The sequence below is a fragment of the Vulpes lagopus genome, chromosome 11, assembly GCF_018345385.1.
Source record: "Vulpes lagopus strain Blue_001 chromosome 11, ASM1834538v1, whole genome shotgun sequence".
In the NCBI taxonomy this organism is placed as follows: domain Eukaryota; kingdom Metazoa; phylum Chordata; class Mammalia; order Carnivora; family Canidae; genus Vulpes; species Vulpes lagopus.
In genome coordinates, this window is record NC_054834.1 from 64,797,438 (window position 1) to 64,824,313 (window position 26,876).

General features: G+C 36.6%; 2 protein-coding genes across 2 annotated transcripts; both read right to left on the bottom strand.

The window, feature by feature from the left end:
- Nucleotides 1-8,407: 8,407 nt before the first annotated feature.
- On the bottom strand, nucleotides 8,408-9,358 carry LOC121471638 (olfactory receptor 4A5-like). The gene has a single exon (XM_041722425.1). The coding sequence runs from the start codon at nucleotides 9,353-9,355 to the stop codon at nucleotides 8,408-8,410; it is 948 nt and encodes a 315-aa protein (XP_041578359.1). The 5' UTR covers nucleotides 9,356-9,358.
- An 11,696-nt stretch (nucleotides 9,359-21,054) lies between these two features.
- Nucleotides 21,055-21,972, bottom strand: LOC121501325 (olfactory receptor 4A15-like). Its single transcript, XM_041773282.1, has one exon. It carries the CDS (start codon nucleotides 21,970-21,972, stop codon nucleotides 21,055-21,057), a length of 918 nt encoding a protein of 305 aa, XP_041629216.1.
- Nucleotides 21,973-26,876: the final 4,904 nt, after the last annotated feature.

Consider the following 26,876-nt stretch of genomic DNA (forward strand, 5'->3'; position numbering starts at 1 on the left):
TATATTTAACTAACCAAATTAATTGAATAAACCTTTAATAGCATTTTTAGTTCATAATGCTAAGATCTGGATAATCAAAGAAATGGATATTTTGGCTTGTTTGGGATATTTCTGAAAGCATTTACACGACTGTTTTAATCTGATCCATGACCAATAATGTAATGGCTTTCTTTTTAATATATTGACAACAACATTAATCCCCAAGGAGAAATCTCCCAGGTAAGGAAATATACGATGGAGCACTAAATCAAGAATGAACAAATTACTTCACTGAGTTGTTAAAATAGTGTGTCTCCAAGGCTATTTGTTCAAAATTAAACTCACTGAGGATTCATACTCTCGAGAATGGAGGCCTTCCACATGATCCACGTTTTCAGAGGCTTCTCCTGGCCAATCACTTCAAGAGAATTAAATGGGAAAAAAAAAACAATCTAACAGCAGGGAGCACGTCATTTATTAATAGCAAAGATATAATGTTGCATGAACCAGAATTATTTATTTTCAATTAATCAGCATATATCTGAAATTCTCAAGTTGGAGAGGGCACTGTAGTGAAGTAAAAAGCCTAAATCTCTGCATATAAAAGACATGCACAATGGCACAATATTATTGGTAATCAAGACACTAAAAGCTTTCATTTAATTCGGAGGAGATAACACCCACATACAAAATTCAAACCCAGAAGTTTTGCCCAAAAGAGGAGAATCTGTCTTAAAAAGAAATACAGAAACAGGTGATCAGGACATCTGATTTGAAAGAGACTATTGCAAAGTAATATAAGAAAAAAAAAAAACTAAATCCAGAACTATTTGACACTTGATATTCAGATGTATTTTACATAACAATGTCAGGTCTTTAAATCTGAATTTCTGTGTACATGATCTGAAAAACATATTATTTCCTTATTGAGGTTTATTGATATGGAAGTTTTCTATCTCTTTGTTGATATTTCCATTTTATTCATGACCTTGAGCTTTCCTTTATCTTCCTTTTCTTGGCCTTTGTCATACGTCCTTTACTTCTTTGAGCATCTCTAAGACAACGTGTTCAAGTCCCGTCCAGTCATCAGAGATTTTAGGGACAATTTCTATTGGTTTATTTTTTTCCTTTGAATGAGCTGTACTTTCCTGGTTTTTTTCTATGTTTCCAGATTTTATGCTGAAAACTAGACATTTGAATCTAATAATGTAGTAATTCTGGAGATCAGATTCTCCTCCCTTTCCCAGGTTTGCTGTTGTGGGGGTTTCTTTTTGGTTTGGTTTGGTTTTGTTATTATATTGGTTTCTTTTTTTTTTTTTTTTACTGTTGTAGATTATCTCTGTGCTAAGAAGCAGCCTAAGGTGCAAACTTAAGGGTTTTGGGGTCTTTTCTGAGCCTGTTCCTTCCTCTGACCGTGCGTGGTGAAGTCTCCAACTTCCTTAGGATAAGTGGTTCCTTTTGAATGTTCTATTCTTCAATATCTGGCTCCTAAAAGAAAAAAAAGAGAGAAAGAGAGAAATGAAGAGGGCATGGAGTCACCACCTCTCTTTAATGAAGATATTTTTATTTTGTTTTAATATTTTATTTATTTATTTGAGAGATAGACAAAGAGCACAAGCAGGAGGAGAGGCAGAAAGAGAGAAGACTCCACTGAGTGGGGAGCAGGGAGCCCTAAAATGGGGCTCAATTCCAGGATCCTGAGATCATGACTCAAACTGAAGGCAAATGCTAAACCATCTGAGCCACCCAGATGCCTCTAATGAAGAAATTTTTAACTAGAAAATACCACAGGCATTCCTATTGAACCTAAGAATAAGTCAAGATTTCCTTTATTCAGTTATCCCATTTTTCCTGCTATTGCAATAATATAATATGATGCAAAATATTAGAAAGAAAAATCATTAAAATATTAGCATCATGTATGTAGTAAATCCAGAATTAACTGAAATCTATCATTTTAAATGAGATAAATCAGTAAAGTGGCTGAATTCAAGATTAAACTGATAAATACTTTTAGGAAATAGTAGTCATAATTATTTAGAAAATATAATGTAGAAAGGGTATCTCTCATTAATGTAACCCAAATCACAAAATATATGGAAATCAACTAGAAAAAAAAAGAAGATCCATATGAGAAAAATATAGATATACTTAAGACCTAAATAAAAACAGAGACTGCACCCCGATGTTTCTATCAGCAATGGCCACAATAGCCAAACTGTGGAAGGAGCCTCGGTGTCCATCGAAAGATGAATGGATAAAGAAGATGTGGTTTATGTATACAATGGAATATTACTCAGCAATTAGAAACGACAAATACCCACCATTTGCTTCAACGTGGATGGAACTGGAGGGTATTATGCTGAGTGAAATAAGTCAATCGGAGAAGGACAAACAGTGTATGTTCTCATTCATTTGGGGAATATGAATAATAGTGAAAGGGAATATAAAGGAAGGGAAAAGAAATGTTGGGAAATATCAGGAAGGGAGACAGAACATAAAGACTCCTAACTCGGGGAAACGAACTAGGGGTGGTGGAAGGGGAGGAGGGCGGGAGTTGGAGGGGAATGGGTGACGGGCACTGAGGTGGACACTTGACGGGATGAGCACTGGGTGTTTTTCTGTATGTTGGTAAATTAAACACCAATAAAAGTTAAAAAAAAAAAAAAAAAAACAGAGACTTTTTTTCATGTTCCCAGATAGAATGATTCAATGTGATCAAGATAGCAGGGCTTGGGGATCCCTGGATGGCTCAATGGTTTAGTGCCTGCCTTCCACTCAGGGTGTAGTCCTGGAGACCCAGGATCAAGTCCCATGTCAAGTCCCACTCAGGCTCCCTGCATGGAGCCTGCTTCTCCCTCTGCCTGTGTCTCTGCCTCTCTCTGTGTGTCTCATGAATAAATAAATAAAATCTTAAAAAAAAATAAGATAATAGAGCTTTTCCAAATTAGACATTGAATATATTGTCAAACAAAACCTGAATAGGTTTCTTTCTAAGACCTCTGAACTTGATCTAATACTTATGTGGGTAATAATTGTTCAAAACAGAAAATGTTGTTTTTAATAAGAGTATTGGGTGATAAGCTTCTTATCAGACATCAAAATCTACTCACATGACCTAAAATAAAAGATATTGGCTTACAAATAACCAGCCAACCAAAGGAGATACATAGATATTTGGATATATAATAAGCATGACATATCAGATTAGGGAAATACATTGGACTTTTTTAACATGTTGAAAATACTGGATTTAAGGCAACAAAAATCCATTTGAAAAGTAGATTTAAATTCTTAAGATATATGTGCATATACACACACACATACATTTTCTTTTTTTCTCTAAAACTCCCACACATGCAAGCTTATTTATACTCAAAGCTATAAATATAAATAAACTAGAAGAAAATATTTATGGATTGTTATATGAGCTTGAAATAAAAATGCAGCAATTCTGATGAAAGTGATTGACAACACTGAAAGAAAAAGTACAACCACTCACACTACCAAAACGCTAGGAAAAACTTTTAAGTTTTGCATTATGAAAAAATCGCTTTTAAGTCAATAAAACATTGTGAATATGCCAAGTAAATTAAAGTACATGAAGAGGCACTTCATTTTTTTTTTTTTTTGAAGAGGCACTTCAAAAGAGAAGTGCCAATGGTAAAATACAGTGCTGCTAACAAAATGAATGTAAATTGTTGACTTGCAGTGAGATATAATTTGGCTTATATTATAAAAATTACAAATATTTATAAAAATCTATTTTCAGTAGGTATGTGGGAAAAAGCAATAAAAACATAAATAAATTTATCAAAAGAGATATTAAAATTTTATAAAATTTTTCCAAATTTTAAGAGCGTTAAAACCTAAATGAGTGCAGAGTTGTTATATTCAGAACATGAAGATTCAGTTGTCAGTGACATCAATGAAATTTCAACACAAAAATACCAAGAGCTTTTTGGAATTATTACTCAGCAATTAGAAACGACAAATACCCACCATTTGCTTCAACGTGGATGGAACTGGAGGGTATTATGCTGAGTGAAATAAGTCAATCAGAGAAGGACAAACAGTGTATGTTCTCATTCATTTGGGGAATATGAATGATAGTGAAAGGGAATATAAAGGAAGGGAAAAGAAATGTTGGGAAATATCAGGAAGGGAGACAGAACATAAAGACTCCTAACTCGGGGAAACGAACTAGGGGTGGTGGAAGGGGAGGAGGATGGGTGTTGGAGGGGAATGGGTGACGGGCACTGAGGTGGACACTTGACGGGATGAGCACTGGGTGTTTTTCTGTATGCTGGTAAATTGAACACCAATAAAAGTTAATTAAAAAAAATTCCAATAAAATTAATATACCATATTCTACAGGTTTCTGGTGTACAATATAGTGATTCAACAATTCTATACATTACTCAGCTCACCATGGTAAGTGTATTCTTAATCCCCTTCACCTACTTCACTCATCCACACATGCACCTCAGTGCTGGTAACTATCAGTTTGGTCTCTACTTCTGAGAGTCTGTCATTTTGTTTGTCTCCTTTTGTTGATTTCTCCATAAATTCCACATATGAATGAAATCATATGGTATCTGTCTTTTCAGGACTCACATCTAGGTCTTTAATCTACTTTGATGAGTTTGTTTTGTGTATAGTGTAAAAAAGTGGTCCAGTGTCATTCTTTTGCATGTAGCTATCTAGTTTTCCCAACGCAATATGTTGAAGAGACTGTCTTTTTCTTATTGTATATTTTTCCCTCCTTTGTCAAAGATTAATTGACCACATAATCATGGGTTTATTTCTAGGCTCTCTATTCTACTGATGTGTATGTCTATTTTTGTGCCAATACTATACTGTTTCCATTGCAACAGCTTTGTAGTATATCTTAAATTCAAGGATCATGATACCTCCAGTTTTGTTTTTGTTTTCCACATTGCTTTAGCTATTTGAGGTCTTTTGTGGTTCTCTACAAATTTGGGATTCTTTGCTCCATTGCTATGAAAAAAATGTTGGTATTTTGATAGGGATTGCATTAAATCTGTAGATTGCTTTGGGTAGTATTGACATTTTAACAATATTTGTTCTCACAATGCATAAGCATAGAATGTCTTTCCATTTCTTTGTGTCATCTTGAATTTCTTTTATCAATGTTTTATAGTTTTCAGAATACAGGCCTTTCATCTTTTTAGTTAAGTTTTTTCCTAGGTACTTTATTATTATTAGTGTAATTGTATATGTAATTGTTTTCTTAATTTCTCTCTCTGCTATTTCATTATTAGTATATAAAATACAACATATTTATGTAAAATGATTTTGTATCCTGTGACCTTACTAAATTCATTTTTCAGTTCTAGAAGCTTTTGGTGGAAATTCTTGAGAATTTCCTATATATAATACCATGTCATCTACTAATAGTGAAAGTTTTACTTCTTCCTTTCCAAATTAGATGCCTTTTATTTCTTTTCCTTGTCCAGTTGCTGTGGCTAGGATTTCCGGTATATGTTGAATAAAAGTGGTGAGTGTGGACATCCTTATTTTGTTTCTGATTTTAGGGAAAAGGCTCTCAGTTTGAGTATGATGACTATGGGTTTTCCATATATGGCCTTCATTATGTTAAAGGTATGTTCCCTCTAAACCTCCTTCTTGAGGGCTTTTACCATGGATGGATATTATACTTTGTCAAATGTTCCTTCCGCTTCTACAGAAATGATTATATGGTTATCTTTTCTTCTGTTGATGTAATATATCACATTAATTGATTTGTAAATATTAAACCACTCTTGTAACGCAGAAATAAATCCCAAATGATCATGGTGAATTATTTTTTTAATGTATTGTTTGATTCAGTTTGCTAATATTTTGTTAAGAATTTTGCCATCTATGTTCATCAGCCAAGTTTGCCTGTAGTTCTCTTTTTTGTGTGTGGTGTCTTTATCTGGTTTTAGTATAGGGGTAATGCTAGCCTCAGAAAATGAATTTGGAGGTTTTCCTTCTTCTATCATTTGGAATAGTTTGAGAAGAATAGGTATTAATTCTTCTTTTAATATTTGGTAAAAAATTAATAATAAATGTTTGGTAGAACTCACCTATGAAATCATCTGGTTCTGGAATTTGTTGGGATTTTTTTGATTACAGATTCAATTTCACGGCTGGTAATTTGCCTGTTCAAATTTTTTATTTCTTCCTGATTCAATTATGGAAGGTTATTTGTTTCTAGGAATGTAACTATTTCTTCTAGATTGTCCAATTTGTTGGCATATAATTTTTCATAATATTCTCTTATAATCCTGTGTTTTTCTATCATGTTGGTTGCTATTTATGCTCTTTCATTTCTTTCTTTCTTCTTTTTTTTTTTTTTTTTTTTTTGGTCTTTCATTTCTGATTGTATTTGAATCCTATCTTCCTCTTTTCTGTTTGATGAGTCTGGCTAGAGGCTTATCAATTTTGTTGATCTTTTCAAAGAATGAGCTCAGGATATATATAGATATATTATTGTTTTTTATTTTTATAGTTAACATATAGTGTTATATTAGTTTCACTGTATTATATACTGATTCAACAATTCTAAACCTTATTACTCAGTGCTCATCATGATAAATGTACTCTTAATCCCCTTCACCTACTTCACCCATTCTCCCCAAACACCTTTTCTCTGACAATCTTTATTTTAAATGAGTACCCTCAGTTAAGTTATTTTTTCAACAATAACATTTTTGCTTGAAGCATACTTCAGAATACATGGTTCTAAAAGATATATATTATCTTTTATATATATACATATAGATATCACATTCCATCCAAGAAAAATAGAATACACATTTTCTTCAAGTACATACCGAAGAACCCCCTGGTTAAATCTCATAAACAGAGACATAATATATATTACAAATCTAAAAAGACTGAATCATACTATATTTCTACTCTAATCTTTATTATTCTACTCTAATCTTTATTATTTCTTCCCTTCTACTGGTCTTGGGTTTTGTTTTTGTCTTTTTTTCTAGCTCTTCTAAGAGACTACAATATTTAAAAGTTAATTGCATATATTATCAATATGCATGAAAAAAAATGCTTAATAAAATTTTAAAATAAAAGTTCTAGAGTTTTTTTAGTTAGAAAATTCTTATAAATCATAGATGATACTCCATGTTACAATGAAAGTTCGATTTTCTTCCTAGTTTTTTTTTAAGATTTTATTTATTTATTCATGAGAGACACACAGAGAGAGGTAGAGACACAGGCAGAGGGAGAACCAGACTCCACGCAGGGAGCCGGATGTGGACTCAATCCGGGGCTCCAGGACCACACCCTGGGCTGAAGGCAGTGCTAAACCACTGAGCCACCCCAGCTGCCCCTTCTTCCTAGTTTACAGTGTTCCAGGATGGACTGCAGACAGAAAAACCTGTTATCGGTATTTTTTGCATGACTGTGAAAAACAAATTTTGTTTAGACCAAAGAAAACATTGCTAAGTCTATAAGTACAAAATATTTAAGTTGAATACAACTTTTGGGAAACATATTGTTATGCAAAATAATGCATTTCTTTTTTTTATAAATTTATTTTTTTATTGGTGTTCAATTTGCCAACATATAGAATAACACCCAGTGCTCATCCCGTCTTTCTTTACCCATTTCTTCAGTATCATGAAAACAAAATAAACAGTTCTATCTATTCTTTGAAGAATTGCAAAAATGTACCTAATAGCTAATGAGGGAAAGGATAAAAATATGTTTATAATTTGGATGAGTATGGTTTTCTGTGCTCAGATCGAGAACTAGAATCTGTTTTTATCATTAACTATCCCACACAGTTTCATCCCAACATGTGAAAACATCCAACATCCCATTTAACAAAATTGCTCACTGATAGTGTCTAACCAAACACTATATCATCCTCCATATAAATGTCTTGAACTGCAGAAGCATAAGCACTGACCTGAGGAATGGAAATAAATAATTTTAAAGGCAGGATGCACAATGCAGGTACAGAAGGTTGCCACACTGATAGAATAATGAACATTAAAATCTAGAAACCACTCTTTTGGCCCCAGTAACTTATTCTAAGTGTTAGCCAAATTGTTTTCTCATTAATTTGGGTGAGAGTAAATTTTCAAAGGTAATTGCTTTTCACATTTTAAACTTAAAAATTCATTTCTAAATACCCATTTTGATATGAGCCAAGAAAAATAAGGCTACAAAGTGAAATTAATTTTATTTTTACTTATAATTGGAAAAATACCTGTGCCTTTTATCCATCCTTTTACCTATCAGATTGATTCTTACTTCAAAAGATAATTTATTCTATTTTTGATGACTTTGTATAAAATAAAAAGAAATATCTCTAGAGAATCCATTGAATTGGCTAAATCCATTGTTAGAATTTACTACCTTTTTTCTTGCTTTAGAATTAAAATAAGTGTATTCAGTTTAGGTGACACATTCTTATTCTACCTTTTGTTAAATTTTTACACCAGAATTTTTCCATAGCATTTTTCATCTCTGAATTTCTCAAGGTATATATTAAAGGATTTAACATGGGAGTGATAACTGTATAAACCAGAGTTACAGACTTATCAATAGACAAGTTAGAAACAGGTCTAACATACATGAAAATGCAGGGAACAAAAAAAAGGACAACCACTGTGGTGTGGGAACTGCAGGTAGACAGGGCTTTGCGCCTCCCTTCTGGACTGTGACTTTTAAGAGAATTTAGAATGACTCCATAGGAGATGAGTAGAAGGATAAAGATGACCATACAGATTGCTCCACCGTTGGCAATCACAGTGAGGCCTATTAAGTAGGTGTCAGTGCAGGCAAGTTCTAATAATGGGTACATGTCACAGATAAAGTGATCAATGACATTGGGTCCACAAAATGGGAGGCTGTACACAAAGAGAAGCTGAACCATAGAGTGCACAAGACCTCCAATCCAGGCCACCACTATCAGCAGGATGCAAACCTGTCGATTCATAACAGTCAAGTAATGCAGTGGCCTACAGATGGCCACATAGCGATCATAGGCCATCATGACCAGAAGGAAAACCTCAGAACCCCCAAAGAAGTGTTCTAGAAAGAGCTGACCCATGCAAGCTGGGAAGGAAATTGTCTTTTTGTCACAGAGTAAGTCTATAATCAATTTGGGTGAAATGACAGTGGAATAAACAGCATCCATAAGTGACAGATAGGCAAGGAAAAAGTACATGGGGGAGCCCAGAGAGGGGCTGCCAAAGACAGTCACTACAATGAGTAGGTTGCCCACCATTGTCACAATGTAGATGAGTAAAATCATGACAAATAATGCTTTCTGCCCCTCAGGATCCTGAGTGAGGCCAAGAAGGACAAATTCTGTCACATTATTATTATTTCCCATGTACTCTTTCTATAAGGCTTGTTTCAAGGTTGAGAGCTGAAAACAGGACCTGTAATGAAATCATGAACATGACCATAAATATGTCCATTGTTAAGAATACGTCTTCATCATTATATCTTTTTCTACAGCAGTTTACATGCAATAAACATTTAGTGATACCTATCGAGTTCTTCTTCCAAAAAGCCCATTACACTTTCCCTTGACAATTCTATTTCTCTTCAGATGATTTTGTTAGCCTACAAATAAGAATTTCTTTCTCTAAGTCTTAGTGGATCATTTATAGAAAAGAGCAATCAAAAGCCTAAATCTAGTCATATATTTATTATAGCCTTATTTAAAATATGTCAGCTCTTGGCACAGAGGTCAGCAGCCACAAACAAGGAAAGGATTCCTGCTCTCCAGAAACTTACTTTCTGGTGGTGGCAATAAACTCTACACAAATCAGCATAGAGTCAGTCCTTTGAAGTGGTAATATTTGCAGTGAGTAAGTACCTTTACACTGTGATTTATCTAGCACCAAAAATAGCAGCTTTTCTGGAATAATTCACTTAATACTATGATATTTCACTGTTAGTTGTTCAGACTAGACTTTGACATAATGACTAGACTGAGCTGTACCAAACAACTACAAAATTATTTAGCATATCACTCTCTATCATGGGAGTGATTTGGTCTGGTTCTCTATTAGCTATTTAAGAGTTGAGATTTCTTACCCTTTAATCTTTGCCTACCCCACAACTCTTAACACATATACACTATTGAAAAAAAAAACCACACACACTATCTAGATTTTCAGCAAATATGTTTGAATGGAACTGAACTGACTTGCAATTTTCACAAATTGTTACATTAACTTGGTATTTTTTTTCAAAACCCTTGGGGTAAACGACATAGTGAGACAAGAAAAACAGTCCCTGAAAAAAGAGGTAGGGGAAAATAGGGCATGGTTTTATTTATAGTGCTTCTTGGATACTGAGAGTGCTCAAAAATAGAACTTTCGGGTGCCTGGGTGGCTCCGGGAAGCATCTGACTTTAGCTCAGGTCATAATCTCAGGGTCCTTGGATCCAGCCTGGCCTCAGAGCTCAGTGCTCAGCAGGGAGTCTGTTTCTCCCTCTCCCTTTGCCCACCCCCCTGCTTGTGTTCTATCTCTTTCAAATAAATAAATAAAATCTTAAGAAAAAAAATAGAACTTCAGTGCCCAGGTTGTAAAAAGCAGCACACTCAGGGGAAAACTCTAAGCCAGGGTGAGAAGGCATGGGCTTGAGTCATCTTCTAACTATAATTACAATCCTGTCTCAGTCTGTTCACTGGAAAATAAAATGATTGAACTAGGTGATCGCAGAATCCTTTCCAGTCCAACTCTCTGCAATACTTTTCATGCAGCCTCGTCTCTTCCATTCTGCTGACATTTTTCTCTTTTTTTTCATATTTTATAATTAAATAAAAATTTCAAAGCTTAACCACTATTCTCTGAAAAATGCTAGCCAGTGGTAAATGGGATTTGATCATTGTAAAGACCAAATAATGACTACAAAGTTTCTCATTCAGTGTACCCATTTAAGACCCAAAACATCCTTGGAGAGAGAGCATAACATGGTAGTGAATAAAAGTGTACTCTGGAGCTGGACTGTCTGTGTTGGAATCCCAGCTCCAACACTTACCATTTAGGTGACCTTGGGCAACTTACTCTGGGGCTCAGTTTCATGAATTTTGGAATGAGGATAATAATAGTTTCTACCTTCTAAGCCTGTTGTTTTATTAATAAATAAAGCATCTAGAATATGCCTGGCACTAGGTAAAAGCTCAACAAATTACAGTATTATTAATGTTTTTGAATGTTTTCACTGTTAAATTGCATCAGAACAAATCATCTGGATTTTTGTCATTTTGACAAGAATTATAGATAAAGTTCTGGATAAAAGAATATTGCACCTATAACTCATGAACCCCTTTTTGTGCATAGAATAAGGTTGTATGCTTATTTTATTACATATGAGTAGTAATATTTACCTATGATGAAATGTATCTTGTCAAGATGCAAGCAGAAAGCTAGGGGGGAAAGGTAGAAAATGAAAGAAAAGAAGTATCAAATCAGGAAGGAGAAATTATGTTTAAGAAACGAAGATACATAGGTAAAAAATATATTAATGTTATAATTAAGTGATGTTAGTTTTCTTTGAAAAATTGTATTCAGAAAGATTTCCTTTAGTGAGAGAGCGCTAGAAGCCAAATCCTGTGAGCCTTCCATTGGTCACTGAGGAGGCATTTGAGGAAATCATAACAATTAAACACAGAGCACATCTCAGTAAAAAAGAAAATTCAAAAAGAATAAAAGCCCTGATTCCTCAGAATTCCTACATCTAACAGTAAGGACAAAATTAAATGAGAAAAGACTTGTACAGCTACAGATACAAACCCAAACTTTTGGGTTATTCAGTGTTCAGGAGAATTACAGAATTACTAAGTCCCAAATATAGACAAGTTGATACCATTCCCATAGTTTTTGCAGGGGGTGAGGATAAGTGCAGAAGACTGAGCTTTCCTTAGAAGCCAGGTATGATGAATAGTCCACATGCCTCATTCACATGACTACTCCATTTGGTTCAGGAGTTCTATCACTGTTGAAGCTCTAGATTGACAAAGCCACACCAGTTGAAGAACATAAGGATATAAGGCAGTCTATATCCAGTTATTATTTTTTAATCCTTACTTTCTGAAGGAAAGAGTATCTTATCAATCCTAGTATTGGATTTTACTAGGATAAATCTATTAGCCAGTTAAATTATTCACATATGGAAATTAAGTATAAAAACTATTCTCCACAGTTTAAGTCATCAAAGATTTTATACTATAAAAACTGACAGCATGTTACAAGGCTTTAATAACTGAAACCACTAAGTTAACATGGCTCTACTTTATTAAACATTAACATCTCTCGGTGCCTAACAAAACAAATACTGAAATTTGCTTCCTGGAAGACCAATGACTAAACTCTTTATCTATTCAGTTATTCATAATGTATCCCTAAGGCTGCTTCTGTAATGGAAAGCATTTTTCTACCTTTCCCCAGTTTCATACCAAAGAACTAGGGCCTTCCACATACTTATGAGGGATATCTATGAACAGGAAAGCATACCAGAGAAACATCTAGGCGATGAAGAGAAACTCCAGCCTGGGCAGATATTTGAATCCTCAGAAATCTCTTGGGCCATTGTTATCAGGAAAATAATCTTTCCATTTATATATGCAGACACAGCCTATGGCTTTCCACATCATTACTGTATTCAATGAAAGAGAATGTAAGGACATTACACGTTAGTTTATGAGAATATTTGGAATAAATTCAAATAAAGTTACCCCTTCTGGACAGTTTTCTTCCCAGAAAAATCCATAGAGGAAAAAAACTAGGTTCTTGCCAAGAAAGACTAGTAGACAGTCAAATGTGTGAAAAGCCTCTAATTTGAACAGAAAAAAATACATATATCAAACAAATAATAAATTGTGAATTTCATTTAGGAGAACATTTAAGTAAGGCAAGTCTTATCTATACCAAAGTGAAAGGAGAATCAGTCTCAGATTTACTTATCCAATCATGTCTGCAACAAAGGAGGTCCTATCTCTACCTGTTAGCATCTCTAATCAAGAGGTCCTGGGGCTCAGAGGGAGAAGCCTTAGGATGAGGGAAGTTACTGAGGTCAAAGTTGCAATTCATAAAAAGATAACGAGTCACAGTTATTTAATTCTGTGTTGGAGTGGATGCTGTTGACCAAGGCCTGAACCTATGTCAACTGACATCATAATGATTTTCAGTGCATTAATTCAATCCCTTAATTTCAGTTCAGTGTCAACTGAGTAACTGTTTCTACAAGAAACAAATTATTTTCCAACAAAAGCCTGCTTCTACATCAAATCTCTAAGGGCTTCAACTCACTCATTTTCCAATAGCTTATGATGGGCTCCATTGAGCATCTTGATCTCTACATATGTTTAGCTGTACATTGTGTCTTCTAGATGATAAGGATCATACATAAAGAGCCATTAAAATACATATTTATGTTAAAAATAAAGCTTTAAAGGCAGCTAAGCTTTTAACTTAAGAAGTTACAAAAAGAGGACTAAATTAAAGACAGAGTAAAGAAAAAAAGAGGAGGTAATGAAGGAAAGATCGAAAATCAATATAATAGAAAACATAAAATAAACTAAAAGCACCAGAAGTTGACACTTTTATACTACAACTGATAAATTTCTAGCAAAAGTAATCAAGAGAAAATTACCAATTTCAGAAATTTAAAAGCAGATAAAATCACAGATATGCTTCAGATTTTAAAAGGATAATAAATGGTTCTTAAGAAAAACAGCATTGCAATAAATTTGTTACCTTAGATAAAGTGGGCAAAATAAAGAAAAAAAAAACACAACTTTCTAAAAAAGACTCAAAGATATATAGAAAAGTTAAATACTCATATCTTTCTGAGAAATGAACTGCCCCTTTTTTGTAAATAACATGATTGTGTCATAGAAAACTCTAAGGAATCCACACAGGTTACTAGAAATAATAAGTGAATTTAGTGAGTTTTTAGGACACAAGTTCCAAATAAAATATCCAATTACATTTCTACATATCCATAATAATTGAAAAATTACAAAATGTTAATCACATTAGTATCTGAAATCACAAATGTCATCACATTAGTAACTGAAAAACAAAAACACTTCAGGAAACACAACATTCCTCCACTAAAAATTACAAATATTGCAGTGCCCGGGTGGATTAGAGGTTGAACATCTGCCTTTGACTCAGGGCATGATCCTGGGATCTGGGAATCAAGTCCTGCATCGAGCTCCTTGCAAGGAGCCTGCTTCTCCCTCTGCCTATGTCTCTGCTTCTCTCTGTGTATCTGTCAGAATAAATAAATACAATCTTTTTTTAAAAAGTAGAGATGCTTTCTAAAAAAATGAAATAAAATAAAAATTATAAATATTAACAAAGCACAATTTTTAAACACCCCAATAAAGTGATACCTTGTGCTCCGGAACCAGAAAATACAATATTGTTAATATGCTATGCACTCCAAAATGATCTACAGATTCAATTCAATATACATGAAACTCTCAGCATACCCTTTAAGAGATGTGGACAGTTATATTTCCCGAAAAGAGATACAATATCTTCCATGCTGTTCTGCAATATAACTTTGCCATCAAGTGTTCACTTCCCACTAAATGTCATCACCTAGTTCTCTACCACCTCAAACCTGGGCATGCTATATGCCTGCTTTGAGCAATAGAAGATGGTAAAAGTGATACTGTGCTGGTTTTGGAGATAACCTGTAATCATCCTGATTCCTTCCACTTTCTACAACTGAGATCCATGAGCACAATGTAAAAAGTCTGACTATCCTGCTTGTGGTCCTCCATCTAGTGGGAGAGGGACAGGGACCCCTTGGGTTCCTTTCAGTAACCATTTCCAAGATACTTTGAACATGAATGGAACTGCCCTGGATCCTGCAGTCCCTCAGTTACCAGTTGAATGCCACAGAGTGACTTCAGTTCTAGCCACATGAAGCAGAAAAAAATACCCAGCCAACCTCCACCTGAATTGCTAATTGACAAATTTTTGAGGTAAATTAAAATAGCTGCTGTTTTAAGTCACAAAATTTTGGAGTCATATGCCATGTAGAAAAAGGTAACCAGGCCAAAAAATGGAACCTGAAAGTGTGGTGTTCCCATAACAAAAAATGTAAAGTATGTGGTGTTGGCTTTACATTTTTGTAAGAGGATGGGAGCTGGAAGGGTGTCAAGGCATCTGTAATTAAAACTTTAAAAGACAGGAGAAATTGTCCTTGGAGGCTGAAGAAAAAGTGATTGATGTTACCAAGCCCTTGAAAAGTTTGGCTATCTCTCACCTATAGGAGTGTGGAAAATGGAAGCTATCCCACCCTGAATGTATTCAACTGAGATTTCCAAATAGAATACTGAAATGCCAGCTGTTTCCTCAGCAGGGCATGATATGTTAAAAGATGGGTAAAGAGAAATGAGTTAAAAGAGTAACAAGTTCTCAAGCAGAATTCAGGAGAAACATGAAGGGAGCCAAGACCTGCTGGGTTTAATTATAAAACTGGCTCTCATCCCACACTCTCCAAAGAGCAAAAAGCTCTCAAAGAAAGAAATGACACCAAAATAAATATTATCTCCAAGTAGTAGAAGACTCCAGGGAAATTTAAGGTGTGTCTCATAAAGTCTCTTAACTAGAAAAAAAAATATGTCTAAGACATATTTTATCCCAGTGTACACCAACTTCCAGCCCAACCTGAGAGGAACCTGTCTCAAAATATTTGTGGGTGTGGCCCTCGTATAAACCTCAATGAAAATGTAGAAAAAGTTCACAAAATTTTTAAGAGATTTGCACAAAAGGAAGCACCATGGTCCTCCTTGTGGATAGGAATATCTACTTGGTTATGTTGCACACCTCCTAATTGTATATAGGGCATATAGAAGAAACAGCATGTTTTTAGTATACAGAATTTCTTTTCTCATTTCATAACATATAATTCAATTTATTTGTCTATTTGTTTTCCTTGATTTAATAATATACAATAGATATGTAATGTTGTATTAAGTTTAAGGTGTACAACATGGTGATCTGATACATCCATATATGGCTAAATTATTTCCACAATAAGGTTAGTTAACACATATATCACCTCACAATTAGAATTTTTACATGGAGTAAGAACATTTAAGATTCACTCTCTCAGCAATTATTTCTATGTAATACATTATTGTTAACTACTGTACTGTGCTGTATATTAACTCCCCAAAACTTATCTTATAACTAGAATCTGTATCTTTTGACTAACATCTCTCCACCTCCCCACCCTCTAGGCCCTGGCAACCACATTGTCTTGACTTCTGTAAATTAAGTTTTTTAATTCCACACATGAGATCATAGATTATTTGTTTTTCTCTGCCTGACTTATTTCACTTAGCATATGCCCTCAAAGTCTCTCATGGTGTTGCAATTGGCAGGATCATCTTTTTTTTAATAGTTGAATAATATTCTCCTGTGTATACATATTCCACTTTCTTTTTCTGTTCATCCACTGATGGATGCTTAGGTTGTTTCCACGTATTGCCTATTGTGAATAATACTGCCATAAACATGGGAGTGCAGCTATCTCCTCTAGATTCTGATTTCATATTTTGGGATATACCCACAGAAGTGCCATTTATGGATCATATGGTACTTTTATTTTACTTTATTGAGGAATCTCCATACTGCTTTCCATAGTGGCTAAAGAAATTTATACACCCAACAACAATGAACTAGGGGTCCCTTTTATCGGTCCCTTTTATCTACATCCTCTCCAGCATGTTATCTATTAATTTTTTTATAACGCTACCATCCTAACAGGTATGAGGTGATATTTCATTGTGGCTTTGATTTGCATATCCCTGATGACTTAGTAATGTTGAACATCCTTCCATATTCCTATTGGCCATTTTTATGTCTTCTTTGGAAAATTTCTTTTCAGGTGCTTTGCCAATTTTTTGGCCATTTTTTTGTTTTATTTTGTTTTGTTTTGTGCTATTTAGTTGCATAAGTTCCTCGTACATGTTGGATAATAACCTTTATGAGGTATATGACTTGCAAATATTTTCTCCCATTCTGTAGGTATGTTTTTCATTTAGTTCAGAAGTAATCTGGATTTAGAACTTGAGAACCTGAACTTCAAGCTCATGTCAGAGATCTTAACTGACCCAATCCCTTCTCTGTCCTCCCTCTGAAAGTCCTGAACTACCATTTTACAAGTCTGATAAACTCAATGGGGAGAGAGGCTACATGGAGAAGAAGAAAGAGCCTAAAGATCCCAGTCTTCTAGATATCCCTGCCAAGGCACAGCTCACATGAGGAAAGTCATCTTAAACACTCCCTGAAAGCCCAGCAATTAGCTGAATACCAGAGAAGGACTTCATGTCCTTCCTGCCACATAGGACAGAAGAGTTGTTCAGTCAAGTCTACAATAGCAGTCTGGATTTTAACTTGAGATCCTGAATTTCAAGTTCATATCAGGATGGGATGACATCTTAACTGGCATAATTGTTTTGTGTCTTCCCTCTGGAAGTCCTGAACTGCCATTTTGCAAGTCTGAAAAACTCACTTGAAGAAGGAGAAGGAGCCAGAAGAGACTAGTCATTCTAGTCTCCCCTGACAAGGCACCATTCATATGACTAAACTCATCTTACACACTTCCTAATAGCCCAGCAATTAGCTGAATACCAGAGAGGGACCTCAGTCTATGCCACATGGGACAGAAGAATTGTTCAGTCAAGTCCTCCCAAAATTCACATGCAGGCAGATACAGACCTGGGTATGGCAAGATATAGCCCTGTGTCTAGACAGATACAGGCCTGTGTGTGATCATATCAAGTACACATACATACACATATGCATTCATATGGGTAGTCAGGTACTCACCCATGTGTTGTCAGATACAGACCTCTGTGTCTTCCCATATAGACACTTATGTGAAGTTGGATACAGACCTACTGATCATTGAATATGTGCCTATATGTGGTAATACAGAGCTACATGAGGTTAGATATAGATCTCTGTGGTTGAATACATACTTGTGTATTGTCAAATGTAGGCCTATGTACATTTACATACAAACATACGTCTATGCCTTTAAGAATCATGCTAGCAAAAGATACTGAGCCCTTTCTGGTCAGCTAATTGAAAATGTGAATCAAATATAAATAAGCCAAGCTCATTTTTAATTAACAAAGCCAAAAGGCAAGATTTATGTTCATTCTATGGAGATAATTAAAAATTTTTACTGAGACATTGATCAAGCATTCACAATACATGTCTCATTCTGGATGGAAAAACAAGATATGAAAACATGCCATTTTCCTAAAAATCAATGTGGCAAGTTATAAAGTTCTAAATATAATTTTATGGGAAGATTTCAAACTTCACAAAATAGTCCCAAAGCTTATCAGGAAAAATAAATATTTAGAAATCACAAGAAACTTGAAAAGGCTGAGTGATTAAGGGAGATTATCCCTATGAGGCATAATGCACACTAAAATCCTTGATAACTGACATAGAATGTTAGTAGTAGGGAAATACACCAAAGGAAAAGAAGTAAGAGGAGACACCAAGAGAAGGGGAGGGGAAATGGGCCTCAAATCAAACATACTAGTTGTATAAAATGTAACATATTAAGTAGAAAAATTTTTTAATTATTACCAAAATTAATAATAACCTTGTCAGGTCAGTTTTCCTGTTTGAGGAAAACAGGTTTATATATGTCTTCATTACAAACCAAAGTAAATCCTAGATTGTTATAAAAAGAGAACTTTTTTGAGAGTTATTTTTATTTTTTAAAAAGATGTTAAAATTTATAAATTCACTGAAAGTAAATAAAATTTTCCAAGAATGCTGTGATAGAAGAAATCAATAAGTAAACGAATATTAAAAGATAACATCCCCTAATGTAAGGGAACTTACAGACCAATGAACAGGATTAACCAGGATTTTTATCTCAGAGCTTGAAAACTGTATAAATTTGGAAATTTACTAAATGTCTAAATCCATTTGGGCTGCTATAATAGAATAACATAAACTGAGTGGCTTCAACAACATTTATTTCTCACAGTTCTAGGGTCTGTGAAGTCCAAGATCACAACACTGGCAGATTCCACCTCTGGTGAAAGCATACTTCTTTGTTAACAGATAACTGTCCTTTCACTGTGTCCTCACATGGCAGAAAAGGCAAGTGAATTCTGTGGGTTCCCCTTTTAAAGAAACACTAGTCCCATTCATAGGACCTCATCACCTAATTATATCCCAAACACCCCACCTCCAAATACCACTATGTCATATGAAACTTAACTCATGAATTTTGAGAACACAAAAAAATCTATAGCAACATCTGAGGACTTAATTATATAACTTCCGGTAAAATAAAATGTTTACTATTATTTAATGAATAGTATTGTGTTTGGGAAGAGTTTGAGATGACAAAAGAAATCTCCATGTAATAATAACTAGGATAAAAATCAGGATATGGGATGCCTGGGTGGCTCAGTCGGTAAAATGTCTGCCTTCAGCTCAGGTCATGATCTCAAGGTCCTAGGATCAAGTCCCACATCTGGTTCTCTGCTTCTCCCTCTTTCTTTGCCTGTTTGTGCTCTTTCTCTCTCTCTCTCTCTCTCTCTCTCTCTCTCTCTCAATCTCTCTCTCTCACATAAATAATAAATAAATAAATAAATAAATAAATAAATAAATAAATATCTCTTTTGAGAAAATCGGAATATAAAATTTCTCATACACTGTGACTTACCAGTGAAAAGGCTCCATTCCCCATACCCTGGGTACCTCATGATTTCAAGCTAAATAAAGAAGGCAGAACCATGAATTTCTTTGACTGCCTGCTTCATACCATATTAGAGACTTCTATTATATAGAAGATTTTCTTCTTTTATTTCATATTAGATTTCTACTTCTATTTAGATTTCTATTTCTATTCATATTAGATTAGATTTCATATTAGAGATTTTCTTTCAAGCCACATTCAGAGAGGTTTATGAAAGAAGTATCAGTTAAATAAATCAATATATGTTACTACCTCTTTATTACCTAATAACCTGCATTCTGTTAACACCAGAGGTAAGAAAAGCATGCCATATTATCAGCATGTTTCTTACCAATGATAGCTTCCAAAATATCTGGTTTCCAGTTTTGTATTGCACATGTAAAGCTCATAAATTATGTATTCAAGTAACTCTATAGGTGAAAGGAAGGGCCTAGGTCCCTAAAGGAGGCATGAAACCCTTTAAGCAAAAGAAGAGATAAGGATACTGGAAAATGTTAGAGAAATTATCAGATATCCTAAACTATCAGGAGAGATTAACAGATCATCTCAATAAAAATATAACACCGAATAAAGCCGTTTCACTTGATGAGAAAATAGGATTCCCCACTCAGAAAAATAAGTAAAGCTTACTTATTATACCTACATCTTTTATTCAGATTTTTCTACACTTAGTTTCCTTATGATTAACAATATAACTTAGAAGCAGCATTCCTCTTCACGTGCAAACATCATGTGCTAAGCAATATGAACAAAATTATAAACTTAAATATCTTGCAGATACAAAAATAAGATATATACTTCAAATATTAGTATGGACTGTCTTGTATGGAAGCAGTGAACCAAGTGTTTGTGTGAAATTTTTAAAATTATTTCTCTGAAATATATAATTAAAACAATTAACTTTGAAAAAACATTATGTAAGAGGGAATGTGTGAAAAAAGTCCACTCCTTCCATTTTCCATGTGAAAATTGTCCACGGTGAGGCCAATAACATAAGTGTCAGTGCAGGCAGGTTTTAGTAATGGGTACATGTCACAGAAGTACAGGATCACCTATAGCATAACTCTTCATGTAGAAACTAAATTTATAATTTCAAAGTATAATTTCATACCCAAAGGCTAAACATCTATTTTCCTAAGAATTTATGAAAATCTTAGAAGTCTATTTTGATAATTGGAATTACTTACATTTTACATGATTTCCATCATGTACAAGTTTATTAAACCTGAGGAGAAATTTACTACAAATAAAATAATCCTTTCCTGGAGGGAGCAACTCTTAATTGAAAAAAGGCAACACATTTCTCTTCTGCCTCATTTTCTCCTTCTGGTCCACAACTTTTTCATGGCATTTTTCATCTCTCCATTTCTCAGAGTATAGATTAGGGGGTTTAACATAGGGGTGATAACTGTGTAAAACACAGTCAAGAATTTATCAATAGGTAAGGTAGAAGGAGGTCTCACATACATAAAAATGCAGGGGACAAAGAAGAGGACCACCACTGTAATATGGGACCCACAGGTGGATAAGGCTTTGCGTCTCCCTTCCTGACTAAGAGCCTTCAGGGTGTACAGAATGACTCCGTAGGAGATGAGTAAGACCATAAAGATAACGACACAGATTGTCCCATCATTGGCAACCACGGTGAGGCCAATAACATAAGTGTCAGTGCAGGCAAGTTTTAGTAATGGGTACATGTCACAGATGAAGTGGTCAATGACATTGGGACCACAGAAAGGAAGGTTGTAAATGGAGAAAAGTTTAACCACAGCATGCAAAAACCCTCCAAACCAAGCCAACAACAGCAACAGAACACACACTCGTTGATTCATGATTGTCAAATAATGCAAGGGTTTGCAGATGGCCACATAGCGGTCATAGGCCATGACCACCAGGAGTAAAATCTCAGCACCACCAAATAAGTGCCCTATAAAGAGCTGGGACATGCAAGCTTGGAAGGAAATGGTTTTCTTCTCATAGAGTAAGTCTATAATCATATTTGGAGTAACTGTAGTAGAATACACAGCATCCATAAATGATAAGTAACCAAGAAAGAAGTACATAGGGGCATCCAGGCTTGGGCTGACCACCACAGTTACCACAATGAGTAGGTTGCCCACCATTGTCACGATGTAGATGAGCAAGAACACAACAAATAATATTTTCTGACCTTGGATGCTCTGGGTAAGCCCCAAGAGGACAAACTCAGTCACATTGTTCCTGTGTTCCATATGTTCTTTTGCATGTCCTTATTTCAGAGTTCAGACAAAATTAGCTATAAATATAACTATTCCTGGTAACTTCCTGAAATCTTAACACAATCTGTTTATTCATTCAACACATAGGCATTGTCATTTCTTACGTCCCGGGACTTTGAGACATTACAATACAAGGCTTGATTAAAACATGTTCCCTACCCTCACCAATCTTGCAGGTTAAGGGAGAGAAAAGTTATTAAAGACATCCTGAGAAAAGGACACATTAACAAATAAATGGAGTGCCACAACCAGCTTTCCACCTGGAAGCTAGTAAAATTGTACATAAAGCAAATTATTCTTATAAAAAATTTTAATGCATTGTTTTAATGAAAAATTAAAGCAAGACTTATATTTACTTCCCAGGTAATAAAAGAGATGACATTCCAACTTATAGAATTCTCTTATCTAATAAATGAAATTCATATATTTACAATATTGGAATAGCTTGAGTCAAAAAAGATACCATATCATCAATAAATTAGATAGAAGAAAACATTTACATTTTAGAGGACATACACAGAGTTAATATCAAGATAAACACAGATATCTAAGCAATTAAATAAAAGACAACCAAACCAATGACAACATGAGTGAATCATATAAACAAGCAACTAAAGGATGGCCACCACACATATGCTATGATGCTGAAACTCACTTGTGGACAGAAACATAGGAAATGAAGTAACAGCCTCATTATGAAAGTGTGAATTTGGATTCTTCAAAATCACTCATTCAAATTCTGTAGACGATATGCCATCCTTAAAATTTTCACAGATCAGTAAACAATGCCCAGAGAACGTATCAATTGAAACCATCATTAGAAATAGTGGTATCGGGGGGGAGGGGCAAGATGGCGGAGGAGTAGGGTCTCCAGGTCACCTGTCCTCAGCAAATTACCTAGAAAACCATCCAATCATCCTGAAAACCTACGAATTCGGCCTGAGATTTAAAGAGAGACCAGCTGGAACGCTACAGTGAGAAGAGTTCGCGCTTCTATCAAGGTAGGAAGACGGGGAAAAAGAAATAAAGACACAAAAGGCCTCCGAGGGGGAGGGGCCCCGCGAGGAGCCGGGCTGAGGCCGGGGCGAGTGTCCCCAGGACAGGAGAGCCCCGTCCCGGAGGAGCAGGAGCTGCACCGACCTTCCCGGGGGAAAGGGGCTCCCCGGGAATTGGAGCAGGATCCCCAGAAAGGCGGGGACGCCCTCGGGCTCCCTGGGACAGTAACAGAGGAACTGCGCCCCGGAGAGTGCGCCGAGCTCCCTAAGGGCTGCAGCGCTCGGCGGGACCCGGAGCAGCTCGGAGGGGCTCGGGCGGCGGCTCCGCGGAGGGGGCTGCGGGGCTCCGGGAACAGCTCGGCGGCGGCGGCTCGGGCAGAGGAAGAAGCTCCGAGCGGAGGGGGCTGCGCGGCTCCGGGAACAGCTCAGAGGGGCTCGGGCGGCGGCTCCGCGGAGGGGGCTGCGCGGCTCCGGGAACAGCTCGGCGGCGGCGGCTCGGGCGGAGGAAGAAGCTCCGCGCGGAGGGGGCTGCGCGGCTCCGGGAACAGCTCGGAGGGGCTCGGGCGGCGGCTCCGCGGAGGGGGCTGCGCGGCTCCGGGAACAGCTCAGCGGCGGCGGCTCGCGCAGAGGAAGAAGCTCCGCGCGGAGGGGGCTGCGCGGCTCCGGGAACAGCTCGGAGAGGCTCGGGCGGCGGCTCCGCGGAGGGGGCTGCACCGCCGGGAGCGCGAATCCAACAGCGCAGGCCCCGGAGCACAGGGCGCCGGGACACAGCCCAGGATCCGGCCTCCCCCGGGACAGGCAGAGGCCGGGAGGGCCCAGGACAGCAAGGACGCTCCAGATCAGCGGCCCCGCCCCGGAGCCCCCAGGCCCTGCAGACGGAGAGCCCCGGAGCTACTGCGGGAGCTGACTCCAGGGTCCCAGAGCTGCCCCCGCCACTGTGGCTTCCTCCCGGGGCCTCACGGGGTCAACAACCCCCACCGAGCCCTGCACCAGGCAGGGGCAGAGCAGCTCCCCCAAGTGCCAACACCTGAGAATCAGCACAGCAGGCCCCTCCCCCAGAAGACCAGCGAGACGGACCAGTTCCAAGGGAAGTCAAGGGACTTAAACTACACAGAATCGGAAGATACTCCCCCGTGGTTTTTTTTGTTTTTTGTTTTTTTGTTTTTGGTTTTTTTTTTTTTTTTTTTTTTTTTTTTTTTTTGTTTTGCGCTTTTTTTTTCTCTCTTTCTTCTTGATTTCTGATTGCTTCCCCCACCCCCCCTTTTTTCTTTTTTCTCCTTTCTTTCTTTTTCTTTCTTTTTCTTCTCTTTTTCCCCTATTTTTTTCTTCTTTCTCTTTTTTCTTTTTCTCTTTTCTTTCCTGCTCTCTCTTTTTCTCCTTTTCCCAATACAACTTGTTTTTGGCCACTCTGCACTGAGCAAAATGACTAGAAGGAAAACCCCTCAAAAAAAAGAATCAGAAACAGCCCACTCTCCCACAGAGTTACAAAATATGGATTACAATTCAATGTCAGAAAGCCAATTCAGAAGCACTATTTTACAGCTACTGGTGGCTCTAGAAAAAACCATAAAGGACTCAAGAGACTTCATGACTGCAGAATTTAGATCTAATCAGGCAGAAATTAAAAATCAATTAAATGAGATGCAATCCAAGCTAGAAGTCCTAACGACGAGGCTTGACGAGGTGGAAGAACGAGTGAGTGACATAGAAGACAAGTTGATGGCAAAGAGGGAAACTGAGGAAAAAAGAGACAGGCAATTAAAAGACCATGAGGATAGATTAAGGGAAATAAATGATAGCCTGAGGAAGAAAAACCTACGTTTAATTGGGGTTCCCGAGGGCGCGGAAAGGGACAGAGGGCCAGAATATGTATTTGAACAAATCCTAGCTGAAAACTTTCCGAATCTGGGAAGGGAAACAGGCATTCAGATCCAGGAAATAGAGAGATCCCCCCCTAAAATCAACAAAAACCGTTCAACACCTCGACATTTAATAGTGAAGCTTGCAAATTCCAAAGATAAGGAGAAGATCCTTAAAGCAGCAAGAGAAAAAAAGTCCCTGACTTTTATGGGGAGGAATATTAGGGTAACAGCAGACCTCTCCACAGAGACCTGGCAGGCCAGAAAGGGCTGGCAGGATATATTCAGGGTCCTAAATGAAAAGAACATGCAACCAAGAATACTTTACCCTGCAAGGCTTTCATTCAAAATGGAAGGAGAGATAAAGAGCTTCCAAGACAGGCAGGAACTGAAAGAATATGTAACCTCCAAACCAGCTCTGCAAGAAATTTTAAGGGGGACTCTTAAAATTCCCCTTTAAGAAGAAGTTCAGTGGAACAATCCACAAAAACAAGGACTGAATAGATATGATGACACTAAACTCATATCTATCAATAGTAACTCTGAATGTGAACGGGCTTAATGACCCCATCAAAAGGCGCAGGGTTTCAGACTGGATAAAAAAGCAGGACCCATCTATTTGCTGTCTACAAGAGACTCATTTTAGACAGAAGGACACCTACAACCTGAAAATAAAAGGTTGGAGAACCATTTACCATTCAAATGGTCCTCAAAAGAAAGCAGGGGTTGCCATCCTTATATCAGATAAATTAAAATTTACCCCGAAGACTATAGTGAGAGATGAAGAGGGACACTATCTCATACTCAAAGGATCTATCCAACAAGAGGACTTAACAATCCTCAATATATATGCCCCGAATGTGGCAGCTGCCAAATATTTAAACCAATTAATAACCAAACTCAAGAAATACCTTGATAATAATACACTTATACTTGGTGACTTCAATCTAGCTCTTTCTACCCTGGATAGGTCTTCTAAGCACAATATCTCCAAAGAAACGAGAGCTTTAAATGATACACTGGACCAGATGGATTTCACAGATATCTACAGAACTTTACATCCAAACTCAACTGAATACACATTCTTCTCAAGTGCACATGGAACTTTCTCCAGAATAGACCACATACTGGGTCACAAATCGGGTCTGAACCGATACCAAAAGATCGGGATAGTCCCCTGTATATTCTCAGACCATAATGCCTTGAAATTAGAACTTAATCACAACAAGAAATATGGAAGGACCACAAACACGTGGAGGTTAAGGACCATCCTGCTAAAAGATGAAAAGGTCAACCAGGAAATTAAGGAAGAATTAAAAAGATTCATGGAAACTAATGAAAATGAAGATACAACCGTTCAAAATCTTTGGGATGCAGCAAAAGCAGTCCTGAGGGGGAAATACATCGCAATACAAGCATACATTCAAAAACTGGAAAGATCTCAAATTCAAAAGCTCACCTTACACATAAAGGAACTAGAGAAAAAGCAACAAATAGACCCCACCCCCAGCAGAAGAAGAGAGTTAATTAAAATTCGAGCAGAACTCAATGATATCGAGACCAAAAGAACTGTGGAACAGATCAACAGAACCAGGAGTTGGTTCTTTGAAAGAATTAATAAGATAGATAAACCATTAGCCAACCTTATTAAAAAGAAGAGAGAGAAGACTCAAATTAATAAAATCATGAATGAGAAAGGGGACATCACTACCAACACCAAGGAAATACAAACGATTTTAAAAACATATTATGAACAGCTGTACGCCAATAAATTAGGAAATCTAGAAGAAATGGACGCATTCCTGGAAAGCCACAAACTACCAAAACTGGAGCAGGAAGAAATAGAAAACCTGAACAGGCCAATAACCAGGGAGGAAATTGAAGCAGTCATCAAAAACCTCCCAAGACACAAGAGTCCAGGGCCAGATGGCTTCCCAGGGGAATTCTATCAAACGTTTAAAGAAGAAATCATACCTATTCTACTAAAGCTGTTTGGAAAGATAGAAAGAGATGGAGTACTTCC